Below are 14,749 nucleotides of genomic sequence, written 5' to 3' on the forward strand. Positions count from 1 at the left end.
GAAGAAGACGGAGGCTGATGGTTTGTTGTCGTGTCTGATAAACATGGCAGTTGTTGAAGTGACGGTGACGTCGGTTCATTATTTCCGGGAGTTTATCGGCGCGCGGCTCACAGCTGCTGCCGAAGAAATATTCGGACTCTTCAAACAAACTGTGGTTCAGTACGAGGCAGAGATCGACCGTCAGCGCAAACTGCTGGATGTCATCTCGAAGTCCAACACAAAACTACACGTCAGAGGTATGTGAGTCTATAATGTAACCGTCATAAGTTAACAAACGCGTAATGTTTCCCTTCAGCAGCACAGAGCCAAGCAGAGGAGATACACACCGGAAACTGACTTTCAAAATAAAGCTACAGGCCTGAAAATGAAACACAATAAATGCAGAGAACATGCAGAGGATGTGAAGATGCGTCACGCCATTTTGCATGTTGGCACCACAGCGCCATCTTGAGGAGGAAGGCGCTCACTTACCTGTGTGCCTGTTGCCTTAAATTTTAATGTAAAGTGTTGTGTTTCGAATAAATATTGGCCATGCATCACACAGATGTCACTCTCCTCCTTCACCAAACACCCGACACCGTCTTTGACAGTTTGTTTGAAAACTATAAAAAATAAACCACAAACAATAAACAAACTGCTCTGCAGTTCATGTAAATTCCAAATGAAAATGTCCATAGTTGGAAGTTCAAAGCTCGTTGACATATAGCAAATAGCTACACGATGAATTCGTCATAAACATGTAACGCAAAGATACTGACAGAAAAAAACAACGTGCACAACAAATAAAATAAACATTTACCGCGTGCGCCTGTCGAACCACATGTAGAACGCTTTCTTTCTGCTTTGTAAATAAACATTCAAATAAAGCATGAAATTAAATAATAGTTCATTTTAACTAAATTATTATTTCTTCTTCTTATGTTCATATTTTAACACATTTAATATAAACTGTAATTTAATGAATTAAAAAATCTTTCACTGAACATATTTCTGTGACTGTTTGTTTGTTTTGTTATGTTTTGTTAGCATGAGAGCCGTTTCTGCTCTGACCTTCAGTTGCTGTCGTTCATGTTTCTGCTTGCTCTGAGATACACAGCGCGACGTACTGTGAAATATTGACACATATTGGTTAAAATGCTGCATTAGAAGAGCTCTGTCATCAAAGAGAGTCCAGGATCAGTCGCATATGTGCATAACACACTGTAGAGCCGTGCTAATGCTTTGAATATTTCACTCAAAAGTCTCTTCTTCTTCTTTTGTCCCTTTCACCCTCCAGGTCTTCCACAACAGGAGGAGGAGGAGGAGGCGGAGGAGGAGGAGGAGGCGGCTCCTCTCAGTGACCAGCAGCTCTGTAACCAGGAGAGAAACCCCAGACTAGAAGAAGAGGACCCAGAACCTCCACAGATTAAAGAGGAAGAAGAAGAACTCTCCACGACGCAGGAAGGGGAGCAGCTTGAACTGAAGCAGGAGAGTGACGCCTTTATGGTGGTTACATATGATGAAAGCGACCACAGTGAACCAGAACCAAACAACGATCAGCTCCTCTTGTCAGTAAGGAGCCAAGCCCAGACAGGAGGCAAACATTTGAACGTAGGCTCAGCTGTAAATGCAGAGCTGAGGCCAAAGAAGAGGAACCCCAGGAACAAGAAGAGGAGTAACAATGCAGACCACCCCCCCACATCAGGGAGTGACACAGTGAAAAAGTCTGTGAAGTGTGACACTTGTGGAAAATCCTTTCAGTATCCGTATCAATTAAATAACCACCAGAGGCGCCACACAGGTGAGAAGCCCTATTCTTGCCAAACATGTGGGAAAAGTTTTAGCGACAGTAGTACCTTAACTGTCCACATGAGGACGCACACGGGTGAGAAGCCATATTCTTGCACAACGTGTGGGAAAAGCTTCAGAGACAAGAGTAATTTGAATGCCCACATGAAAACTCACACAGGTGAGATGCCGTACACCTGCAAAACCTGCGGCAAGAGCTTCAGTGACAGCAGCACTTTAACCGGCCATGTCAGAACCCACACCGGTGAGAAGCCGTACCTGTGCAAAATATGCGGGAAAAGTTTTAGTCAGCTCGGTACTTTAACCAGCCATCTGAGGACTCACACGGGCGAGAAGCCGTATTCTTGTGAAACATGTGGGAAAAGCTTCAGTCAGCTCGGCACTCTGACTTGTCATTTAAGAACTCACACGGGTGAGAAGGCTTTCTCCTGCCAAACGTGTGGGAAATGTTACCGGAATCGAGGGGCTTTAAATGTCCACATGAGAACACACACCGGTGAGAAGCCCTATGCTTGCAAAATCTGTGGGAAAAGTTTCCGTCACCGGGGTAATTTTACCAACCACTTGAAACTCCACACAGGTGAGAAGCCGCATTCTTGTACAATATGTGGGAAAAGTTTCATTCAGCGTTTTCATCTAACTGTTCACATGAGGACTCACACAGGCGAGAAACCGTTCGAGGACAGATTCAGTGCTCACTCAGCTTTGAAGGCTCATACAAGAGTCCACACGCGTGAGAAGCCTTTTTCTTGTAAAACATGTGGGAAAAGTTTCAGTCAGCGCATTCATTTAACCGTCCACATGAGAACTCACACGGGGGAGAAGCCGTATTCTTGCACAGCGTGTGGTAAACGCTTCCGTCATCAGGGGACGTTCAACGACCACCTGAGAACTCACACAGGGGAGAAGCCGTATTCTTGTGAAGCATGCGGGAAGAGTTTCAGTCAGCGGGGCTCTTTAAATACCCACTTGAGAAGTCACACAGGTGAGAAGTTGTATCGGGCGATGCCTTCCATTTCAACTCCAGCTGACTTCGACATACAGAGTGGCCATCCTGAGCGGCCAGCAAGTGCAGATGTGGAGTATGAAAAGACTGCCTGTGACTCAGACACATTATGCTTCCCTGAGAGTGACTGAGGAAGTGGAGTTGCTCAAATAAAGTGCTGTAGTGCTTTGAGTGAGTACATGCTTGTTACTGAAGCCTTCAGCCACAGTGCTGCTGTCACACTGTTGGAGACATCTGGAGCCACCAGCTGGAGTTTCATTCCGCAGCAACAGCATGTGTTACACAAAGTCAATAAAAAACAAGACATCTGTGCATTAAGATTGATGAGCCTTTTTGTAAAACATGTAAACGGCTCATATTTAACTTCATTTTCAGCTCATATGGCTCATACGGTGTTTTGAAAAGCATTTCAAAAGAAACAAGCTGCCATGGTTTATGTTAAACCTTTAAACCCGTTTTTCAGCCTTCTACAAAATATAGGTTGTCCGATATTGCTGTGAACAACTGAACTGAGCTATATGAACAGCAGCCATGTTTGTGCCGGGTGGAGGTCTATGGAGATTTTTTCACTACCTCAGTTATATGTGGACTGTACTCTGAGGATCCATCATCTGCTCCGAGCGTTGTTCTTTCATTGTTTGTGTCTGTTTGCTCTTGCCTCTTATTGTTTCTGTCTTCAGAATGAACACAAACTGTAGAAGATGCTACATAAATACTCTTTAGATTTTGAATAATATACATTTTTGTGTTTAATTCTGGTCATTTACATTAAATAGTTATTGTAACTATGTGTGTCATAGAGCAGCATGAAGGCATCAGGGTGCATGTTTATTCTTCTTTTTCATACTGTATACTCATACAAAAATAAATGTAAACAAAAAAAACATACTGAGAACCAAAAATAAGTTTACTTAAAGAGGACATATCAAAACAAAAAGGACAAAAAAATAAAGAGAAAAACATTTGGAATGCTGCCAGTACTACGTCATCACGTCGAACGGGAGAGGTAGTGACGCTTAAATCGTGCGACGGTAGTGTTTTTGCTTCGGCTCTAAAAGTTGCGCTTTTTATTTCTCTCGACTGATTTTGGGCATTGGAAGCAACGTTATGTGTGAAGATTATTAGCTGAATTATACATTTGAGTATAATATATTTTATTTTTCACAGAGTTCACCTCGGATGCCACGGGAAGCAGGTGCTCGCTCACTTCCGGGTTAAAAAAAAGAAGAAGAAAAAGCCTGTCTGTGCACTTTGTTTAGAAAGCTGTCCTGTTGGATCTTTGATAAAAATGCAGTTTGTCAAAGTAGCTGTTACTGCAGTGATCTGAGGTTTAATCAACGAGCGGCTAGCTGCTGCTGCTGATGAAGAAATATTCGGGATCTTTCGGTCGTCAGCGCAGCCAGATGGACGTCGCGTTAAAATCCAACATGAAGTTACACGAAAGCGGTAAGTGAAGAAATCATGATGCCTGTAAACTAATAAAGTAGCGTTGCTCATGCCAGAGGTTGGGTTCTGTGTTAGGGGCAGAAACGAATGTTATTTAAGGATTTATCATCGGCGCTGGGCTACAGGAACAGCCTGGATTATATGCTCGGCTAGTTTTAAGGTCCAACCACCACTAAAGCAAATAGATTTTCAAATTTGCATTTAAGATATGGTTAATAATTTGTAACTTCAGCTCATAAGTAACATGCAGGAAAACATTACATCATCACTCTAATCTACAGTATATATAATCTAATCTACAGTATATATAATCTAATCTACAGTATATGTCAACAAACAGCACCCACCCTGCTTGTTACAGGTGTTAAAGTGCTGTCAAATAAATACAACAACAGCTGCTGACCTTTGGTGCATCTTATTTTCTGTGAGCTACTGGATCCAAATACTGAAAATTTAAATCATTAACTCAATATTATGCTGAATTGATTGATATTGAATGAATACATTTAACCAGGTGATTATGACCTCTGATATTTTGGCAATGTGATCAGCTGATAATGAAGGAGAGATCTTGCTTCTAGTCATGGAGTTTCTGCTTATTTGTCCTGCTGCATGTGACTCTTGTGTCTCTTTAAATATTCAGACCTCCCTCAACAACATGACTGTAAGAAAGAAGAGGTTCTCACAGAGCAGCATCTCTATAACGAGGAGAGGAGCTCCACTTTGGACCTGGAGGAACCAGATCCTACGCAGGTCAAAGAGGAACCAGAGGAGGAGCATCTGGTAGTGAAGCAGGAGACGGACGCCTTTATGGTGACTGTTACTTATGATGAAAGCGAGCGCAGTGAAGCAGAACCAAACAGCAGAAATGCTGAGCCGGATCCAGATGAGAGAACTCACAGTGACGGTAAGAATGTATCTCACTTCTCCATGTGAGAAAATCTTGGATGTGATGCAAGATAAGCCATTCAGGCGTGGTTCCCTGTTTTTGTTTCTTCAGACTTCTCTCCACAACATGGCTGCAAGAAGGAGGAGGTTCTCACCGACCTGCAGTTCTATAACAAAGAGGGAAACTCCAGTCTGGACCAGGAGGAGCTAAAACCTCTGCATATTAAAGAGGAACAGGAGGAACTCTACACCAGCCAGGAAGAGGAGCAGCTTGAACTGAAGCAGGACACTGATGCCTTTATGGTGATAACTTATGATGGAAGTGATCAAAGTGAACCAGAATCAACCAGTGATCAGCTCCTCTCTCACTACAATATAGACTCTCCCACGCCAGAAAGTCTGTGCGACGCAGGAAAAAAGCCTTTCAAATGTGACATTTGTGGAAAATCTTACCAGTATCTGTCCCAGCTGATTATCCACCAGAGGTGCCACACAGATGAGAAGCCGTACACATGTAAAACATGTGGGAGGTGTTTTAAGCACACAAGTTCTTTAACTGTCCACGTGAGAACACACACGGGCGAGAAGCCATACACTTGCAAAGTATGTGGCAACATTTTCCGTAGATGTGATCATTTAACTGCCCACATGAGAACTCATACAGGTGAGAAGCCTTATTCTTGCAAAACATGTGGGAAAAGTTTCACTCACAATAGTAAATTAAATATCCACATGAGAACGCACACAGGTGAGAGACCATATTCATGTGAAACCTGTGGGAAAAGTTTCACTAACAGTTTCACTTTAACTGTCCACATGAGAACGCACACAGGTGAAAAGCCGTATTCCTGTGAAACATGTGGAAAAAGTTTTGGTGACAGTAGCAATTTAATTGTCCACATGAGAACTCATACAGGTGAGAAGCCGTATCCCTGTGAAACATGTGGAAAAACTTTCAGTTACCGGGAGAATTTAACTGTCCACATGAGAACTCACACAGGTTGGAAGCCATATTTCTGTGAAACATGTGGAAAAAGTTTCACCCAGCGTGGTAATTTAACCGCCCACATTAGAACCCACACAGGCGAGAAGCCGTGTACCTGCACAGTATGTGGGAAAAGCTTCAGTGTACGAGAGAATTTAACAACCCACATGAGAACGCACACCGGTGAAAAGCCGTACACTTGCCAAACATGTGGGAAAAGTTTCAGCCGGCATAGTCATTTAACCGTCCACATGAGAATTCACACCGGTGAGAAGCCGTACTCTTGCAAAATATGTGGAAAAAGTTTCTGTTACAGCAGCAGTCTAACAGTCCACATGAGAACGCACACGGGGAGGAAGGCGTGTTCACGTAGAAACTGGGAGAACATCGTCATACAGTGGTAGCTAGAGTCTCACATGAGACCGCACACAGGTGGGAAAATGTATCATAACATCATCGTAGAAGCTGTATTATTGCTAAACATGCAGGAGTTCATACTGTTTTAAATGCACCTTTACTCTGCTTCAGCTTCTTCTGCTTTTTAAATTTGAGGCAGGTTGTCTGGTTCTTCTGTGATGAATCCTGTGGTGCAGCTTTTGTTTTGGAGAATGTCTGGATTAAACACTACACATGTACGAAGAGATCTTACATGAAACAGGAAGTATAATGTGCATACAGTGAGCCTTATGTGCCCGGTTTATCGACATGTTAACATTTTTTTTGCTGTGCATCTTTTCTCTGGATATACTGACAGGTATCACTGAAGTACTGTGATGCTGCCTGAATCTTTAACCCTTAGAACTCAAAGGCAGATTCTGAACTTCATTCTCCATTTTCAGTTTTATTGCACGGATACATGTGGTGAATTTCTCTATTGCTCACTCACTCAAATTATTACCTATGTGTCCATTTGTTGGAGCAACTGGCAGCAGGAGTGCGGTGACGGTAGCGACCTGCCGATAATGTAGATCAAAACAGAACTGTCTGTATTCCTGTATGCCATGTAATATGGCTGACAGTACAGCCTTTGTACAGAGTTAAACACCTGTCTTTAGTGATCGTTTGTGTGGCTACAGTGTTATCTTCCTTAATTAAGCATTGTGAAATCATAATTATCTTATTATATAACGTGCATTATAAGACAGAATTTGTATTGATGACTAAACTATATAAACTGTATAAAATGTGCCGTTTATTTGCATACAGTAGTCTCGTTCATGTAACAAAGTATTATAATATACATCCACCGTTTGTATGGAATGGTCTGTAGGTTTGTACTTGATGAAGTGTATGATTATTATGACGTTTAATATTTATGGCATCTGTAAACTTATGAACATTTGTATTCTGCTTTGTTTATTGAACTGTGAGTGTCAGATCCTCCTGTCCTCTGCATCCAGGTCACAGGACACACACACCACAGTCCAACGTGTCCTCGTCATGTTTCAGGTTTCCACTGTGAAGCCTGTTAAAAGTAAAAATAAACTGAGTACATCAAACACAAAAAACATCTTTATTTTTTAGGGTTAATGAGGCTGGACTCTGCACTGAGGATGTATCTCCAACATGTAACAGGTGATGCTTGAACTGGCTTCTTATGGCAGATTCAAACTATATCATTTAATCATGTTTACTCTGTGTGGGTTGGGCTCCGTCTAGCGGCTACTTAGTGTTACTGCACTCACATGTTACATGGAGAGAAAGTCACATATTCATGTTGTGGAGATGAAAGAATGAATATAAGCCCGTCCAACAGAATATATTTTTAGTGTTTAAAAAGTGGGTCCTGGGTGGAGGTGACGGGCCTGATGAGCGGCAGCTGTCCGGCCCAGCCCGGGTTAGATAATCCAGTGTGGAGTGACCTCAGGCTGACGTGCGCCTCCCTCCAGCAGCCCTGCCCATCCTGCGATGCGCCGCCGCCGCCACTGCCTGCAGTCTCTCGCGGAGAAAACAACATCACAGCGCTCCGGCAGCTCGGATTCAACCGGACACACATGCGTTTGATCGAAGACCACCTCACCGACGACCACCTGCGACACGGTGAGTGCGTGAAACGTGGATTTCTGCAGGTTTTTAGACGCGGATGGAGGAAAAAAAAAATGATGCCTCGGTCGAACCGCAGGCGTTCAGCGGACATTTCCACTCGTTACACAATGTCGCCTTTAAACCTGACGTCTTTGTGATTGGACGTGTGGTTCTGGTCGTGTTGTGCTCGGGCGGATGATGCTAGCTCGGTCTGTGTGTTTTTATCGCAGCAACACAAAGACGCGTGGTAACGGTTCGACACATCAGCGTTTATTTATCGATGAAAACCAAGAACCAGCACAGAACACGGGCTCTGTTCGTTCATGAGGGGCCCGGCTGCTTATAGTGATGCCATACTGGCGGCCTGCACCCTTTCTGATCACTGTATCGATCCATTATTAGCTAACACGGCCAGAATCAAGCGCGGCACAGGACTTCCGCCTAAACCTTACAAAATAAAAGCATGAGCTTCAGCGACTTCTGTTATTGAGGCCTTAAAGCAAAAATCAATTCACTGCTGTGAGAAGAATCCTGAAATATGAGGCTTGATGATTAAATTATTATTATTTAAAGGAATATATTGATCATATTTATTATGATGTTATATTAGTACAGGGTATTTCCTTCTGTTCTAATCTCATGCTGGGTTGAGGAGCCTTGCAGTCTGCACAAACCTCTGCTTCACTGTTGGATCTTCCTGTGTGAGATACTGATACATATCAGATATTAAGTTTCTCCTGTTTCCTCACTACTACACTACTGGAAACACTTGGAGGCATGTGTTGTTTTAAAACGGTGAAGAAGGATTGATTTATAGTAGCCAGGGATATCCGGATGTCCACCACAAACCGTAATATTGTACACTGGAGTAATGTGTCTGAGCACAGACCAGATGCTGGAACATCAGTGTCTTTATCGTGAAACAACAACAAAAAGGTTGTGTTTCTAGCACGCTTTTATTTTGTAGGGCTGCCAGACTTCCTGTTGTGTTATTTATGAGCTCCTGCTCTGATGTTTTGAGCTGCATCACAGGCGCAGCTCATGTGGATTATTCTGTATCTATAATGGCTGCAGCATTGATCAGGTTCAATAATGTCAGCTGTTAATGTTATATTATTATTATTGTTATTATTATTATTATTATTATTATTATTATTATTATTATTATTATAATAATCTCTCAGGCTTGAATCAGCGTTGTTTACAGGTGTTTGTCAGCACCTTCCTGGCCTGCTTATGCACCTCGTGGTGTGTTTACTGCGTGTAGATAAGCTACATATTGCAGCTGTTTCTAGAACTTTCCGGCGTTTTCCTCCCATGTTACAGCAGCAGCAGCGGCAGCAGCCTCCTTCCTGCTGCAGTGAAACTGACGTTCATTAAGCAGCTCCCTGATCAGAGACACAAAGAGATCAAGAGGGAGATTTACAGACTGATGTTTGTGGTCATAATGTCACCCTAAATCCACGCCAGGGCCCAAACTGTGTCACACTGGGCTTATACAACCTACCGGTAATTGATCCGGCCTTTTTTAAAGCCAATTAATTCCGTTTTGGGTCTGAATCATTGATGGTTACAGAGCAGATGGGAATCGATGGTCTTGTGCTTGTTGTTGCTGCGTGGTAGATCAGTCTGAGTCCGGTTTCATGGTGGTTTATGAGAGTCTGTATGCAGCTGAGGCCCTCAGCCTGTGACAGCCTCACAGTGTGGTCCTCACCGCCCTGCTGTGAGTGTGCAGGATACAAGCTGAGATGGTAAACAGCATCCGTTAAAATAGACTGATATCTGCATCCTGACAGAGTTTAGTCTGAAACCATAAAAACACTGATCTCAACCCTTTAATATAGCTGATTTATGCTGGTTGGCAGAAAGAGGCTCGGCAGTCTTACACAGCATCACTGTATCTGAGTGTGAGGAGGATGGACGTGTTCCCACCGAGCTAATCCTCAGGGTATTAAAGGGGTGAAAGCTCAATCACTGCAGTCGCAGACGTTCCTTTTTAAGAAGCACGGCTGACTCGGTGTGTCAGGCGACGTGCCTCCTCTCTCACTCTTCAGCTACTTCCCCCAGATCTTGGAATGTGTGTGTTTGCGTTATGTAACGGCGAGCCTGCGGAGGCCGGATGTGCATAGTTTCACTGTGATATGTGTCAGCGTGTGCTGTGATTTCATCAGACTGCTGTAATCACTGTGCAGATAGGACGCGGGTCCTATTGTGTGTTATCCAGCTTCAACACCGTTATCTGCAGAGGTGACAAAGGGACTATTTTAAGACCTGCAGCCCTCATTAATGTTTGTCCACTCGTTTTTTGTAGCTTTAAAATGTTTAGTTAGAGGATTTTTCTGCTGCGTCGCTCCGCTCGGCAGGTTTCTTTCCTTTGAGGGTTATCATGAAAGTCTCTCTGAACAATAGTGTGTCTTGTTAGAGTTGGAGGGAAAAGTTGCACAGGTTTTTCTTTGGAATATCACCTCCAGGGTCGACCTCAAGTTTTTAAAAATGGCGGCACAGGAGTGGCTAGTCCAGCATAGTTTGCTACCAAGCTAACCAATCACAGTGCTTGCAGTCTGTGTCACCTCGATGCGTAGTTCTAATTTCTTAGAGGTGTGTGCTGTTTCTGAGTCTCGGTGGGAAGCTCCAGGAGTGTCACAGTCCCCCCAAAAACTCCAAATACAGACAAAGAGGGGGAGCAGGAGTGGAGCTGAGGAGGGCGGCCAGTCATTCCAACACATCCTTTCTTGAGATTCCGCTCACAGATGGTCACTCTTACTCCAGATGGGCAGAACGCCATCTTATGGCCGACATACTCTGTGTGTTTGGCTGATGTATGTGTCAACATTCATCAGAAGGAGGCGGAGGGTTGAATGGTGGCCTAGACCCCATCATGTCCATCAGTTCTCTGTAGCTTTTGCTCATGGTTAAATACTGAAAGTCCTTCCTGTGTTTTCGGCCCGCTGCGTGCAGAACCGTGCAGACGAGGTTGCAGAGCCCACATGTAGCCTCTGCTCTCAGGGTTTGTCAGGGCTTTAGGAGTTCCTCAGGAAACTGATCAAGGTCCTTCTGTGATCCCGTTCAGAGGAAATGCTAACCCTGTAATACTTTTATTTATACTTTTGCTCGTGTAAATAATTATGTATTTCAAGTCAAATTATAGGACATGACGATGATTGATGTCTAAAAGGAGAATAAGTAAGTGCGTGTTGGGCGTCTGCAGCCTCCCTGTCTGGATCCTTTAAATAACACATGCACGGTTTTTGCCCTGTAGATCTGTTCGTTTGGAGTTTCTCGGCTTGTAATGCTTGACTGATTTGAAGGCACCCAGACGGCTGTTTGGGAGAGCTGTGAGTGTGTGTGTGTGTGTGTTGCTGAAGCAGATGAATGCTCAGCCTGCTCGGTGCTTCATGCTCTTTTGTGTGGCTGGTAAAGAGCACTGGGAGCTGCTGGGCTGCGGTTGTGTAGGATCGAGCAGCGGGCTGGTGATTATTACATGATGACAAGAAGGTCAGCGGCAGACAGAGAGGCCATTACTTTCCTAAACAACCACAACCTGTGACCTGAGGTTCAGAGTAAATCTCTTTGTTTGGATTCAAGCCGAATGTCATAAAAACATTTGTAAGTCTGACTGAATGAATCACTGACGTCTCACCAAATTCACATTAGTGTTGCTGCCTCTTCTACTCTGTTTACAGTCAGGATGTGTGGCTAGATTATCAGGACCTCACCATCTTTCCTGGCCTGGTTTTCCCCAGCCGAGGCTTTCAGCCAGTGACCTGCGATGACATCCACCTGTCACACACGGCCCATTTTCCAGGCATGGATGCTGCTGCTCACACAACCATGTTAACAGTCACCTTGTATGGGGGTTTTCTTGTAGATTAGACAGGTGGAGATGGGACACAGTGATGGTGGCCGTGTACACTGAAAGGCCAGCGAGGATGGAAGCATTTACATCTCAGATATGAGAGAAGAGAGAGAGAGAGAGATGGAAAAATCAGAGAGCCAGAAGTGTGTGAAGGAAAGATGAATTAAGGCTGCAGTGCACACAGCGGATGGAGCAGCAGCAGCAGAGAGAGAGAGAAGAAGAGGAGCTGGGATTAAGTGAAACTGCGGGGGGGATGGGAGGAATGAGGGTAAGAAATAATGGATCGAAAGAGAGTGAGAGGTGCTTGGAGCTGGACCAGGGAAAGAGGAGAAGAGAGAGAAGGACGAAGTCAGCACAGCAAGAGCAGAGCAGGAGAGACATGATGGCTGCTGTGGAGCTGCAGCTTTTTGTGATGGTTTGTATTTGTGTTGAAGTAAGCTACTAATTAATCCCAGTGGGGGGATTGGTCCTCCATCTTTGACCCTCCCTAACTGTTTATAAAGAGAAGCTAAAGCCAAAAAAACTAGCTAGATCATGAGGCCTGGGATTCTGGAGAGGAAGAGGAGGGGTCTGCCTGTCATGGTGCATGTCCACATGGTGCTCATTTGTACATGCTGCTCATTTGCAGCTCGCACGCCCTGTCCCTTGAAACCCAGAGCTATCAGAATGCTCCGTCCCTCCTGCTGTGGTGGGATGTCGGTGAACACCCATACCTGTCAGCGGCGGCGGCGGCAGCACACTGGTCGCCTGTTATGCAAGTGTCTGTAAGCTCCTCCAGTTCAGACAGGGAAGAGGGCGAGGGAGGAAACTGTCACTAAGCCTTTGTGGAAGCTAGGATCAAGGTTGTGTGTTCATCTTTATACTCGGCCACTTCCAGGGATTGACTGGTGTGTTTACCGAGCTGATGCATGAATAGAGTCCTGGTGACTTTGTGTCTGCTGTGACTTTGGGTCATTTCCTGGTTGTTTCTGCTTCACTTATCTGTACAGAGTTTTGACACTTTCCTCATCGGTTACAATGATTCATTAAGTCGATGTGAAACCAAGAAGAAACCTTTCAGTTGCAGCTTTTCTCCCTTTTTTTCTGGATCGTACCTTTTTTTTTTTTTTCCTCTGGCTCGGTGAATGTGTGCAACCAACAAAAGCTCCATTCATTGGCTCAGCAGGCCGAGAACAGTGAAGCACAGACAGCACTGCTGCAGGAGGAGAGAAGGAACCAGAAGACGGATGAAAAGCCCTAAAGCATGATGGGTATTAATATAAAATGTTTGTGACGATGACAGTAACGGCATTAAAGCAGCTGTTTTAATGAAGCCGGGAAGCTTGTGAGATGGATAAACAGATTTAAACAGATTTAGATCTAAACTCTTTGCCTTTTGACTTTGAGGCATTAAACAGAGGACTGTGACACCATGACAAGATAAATAGCCGTGGTTATTGAGTTTACAAATACATTTATTTCTGCTACCAGCTCATTTAAATTTATCTGCTGTCCCTCCTTTTTTGCGCCAGCAGTCATAAGTTAGCATAAGTTAGCGGACGTCATCCGTCATCATAATTGCCTTCTCCTTGGCCGCGGTGTCGTCGCTCTCGACCCGGCGAGGGTGTGCCTTCATCTGAGTTCCCCCCTCTCTCTCTCTCTCTCCCCGGCTCAGACTTATTCCTGGAAGTACAGCCCAGATGACACAGGAGGGAGGATGTCCTTTGCTGCAGCTTTGCTTCCTTTTTCCTCAGAGTTTCATAAATAGGTCAGTTTCCCGGCCCCTCTCTCTGAAGCTGTGGCTTGCAGCAGCGCCGGTCTTTCCAAGAATCCATTACAGACATGTTTGTAGAGAAAATAATGAGCTAATTGATTTTCCACTAATAAGTTATCAGTTATTGGCATGAAGAGAAAACCCTGCTGCTCAACAGCTGATGGATATTTAGGATAAAAACAAGATAAACTCTCTGCCAGAATCATTTAAGATGATGTTTGTTATTCTATTACATATTAGCACTGTTCCACTGGAGGAACCCTGGGTGATTGTTTACAGCTCATTTGTTTTGTCAGGGATCCACCAGGCTCACAAGGTAAATAAAGACAGGACAACCTGGTTTGGGTCATTTCCTGGGAACTGTCAGGCCGCTAAGGGCTGCCTGCTCTGTGGTGGTTCCACAGGAGCTCCTTCAGGAGGTGCTGACTGTTGGGCTGTCCCTGGTAGTCCCGAGTTTCTTCAGTTCCTGCAGTGGAAAAGCACCTTTAGTGTATCACGCAGATTATTTGGAACGTCTGAGGCTCTGTTTTGTGCTTCCTTCATTGCAGAACGACAAAAACACCATCTGGAGTTTGCATACGTTGCCAGCTGTTGTGTGTTTTTAATCTGTTTTGTTAAAGTTGCCTTCAGATGCATGTTTAATCCTCGGCACTCTGAAACGTTTTATACAAGTGTTCTCGTGCTGGTCTCTGTGTTCTTAGTAAAGATGAAGTGTCTCACTGAGCTGCGCTCCTCCTGATTGGCCGTCATTGTACCTAGGGTTTCTGATGTTTCGTGGGAAATGAAATTTGATTGGCTGAGCTCAGCCTCTTTGTTCTTCTTCTTAACCCACGATCTGATCCGCTGTAGTCTGTATGATGGTGGTGGTGTTTTCTTAAAAACACTGATGTCCTCATCATGGCTGCAGGTTGGATCCACACTGTGTGTTCTCGCTGTGAGCTTAAAGGCGATTCTTCATGGTGATACATTCCAGCGCAGCCTCCATCCTGGGACACCAGCATA

General features: G+C 44.3%; 2 protein-coding genes across 7 annotated transcripts in view; both read left to right on the forward strand.

The window, feature by feature from the left end:
• LOC114440926 (gastrula zinc finger protein XlCGF57.1-like) overlaps positions 1–14,749 on the forward strand; it is a 19,608-nt gene continuing 4,859 nt past the window's right edge. The window contains exons 1-3 of one of the 3 annotated variants that reach the window (XR_003671225.1): positions 3,833–4,240; positions 4,884–5,147; positions 5,241–7,058. Coding sequence is in view for 2 of the 3 variants with exons in the window: in XM_028413591.1 (XP_028269392.1) it covers positions 44–236; positions 1,277–2,925 (1,842 nt within the window). In the remaining variant the exon portion in view is untranslated. Of the gene's footprint in view, positions 237–1,276; positions 4,241–4,883; positions 5,148–5,240; positions 7,597–14,749 lie in introns of those variants that run through there. The other 2 variants (XM_028413592.1, XM_028413591.1) reach the window with 2 other exon arrangements.
• rusc2 (RUN and SH3 domain containing 2) overlaps positions 7,833–14,749 on the forward strand; it is a 20,434-nt gene continuing 13,517 nt past the window's right edge. For 2 of the 4 annotated variants that reach the window (XM_028413556.1, XM_028413557.1), the window contains exon 1: positions 7,833–8,153. The gene's annotated coding sequence lies outside the window, so the exon portion shown is untranslated. The remainder of the gene's footprint in view (positions 8,154–14,749) is intronic. The other 2 variants (XM_028413558.1, XM_028413559.1) reach the window with 1 other exon arrangement.

This window comes from Parambassis ranga, chromosome 9 (genome assembly GCF_900634625.1).
Source record: "Parambassis ranga chromosome 9, fParRan2.1, whole genome shotgun sequence".
Lineage (NCBI taxonomy): Eukaryota > Metazoa > Chordata > Actinopteri > Ambassidae > Parambassis > Parambassis ranga.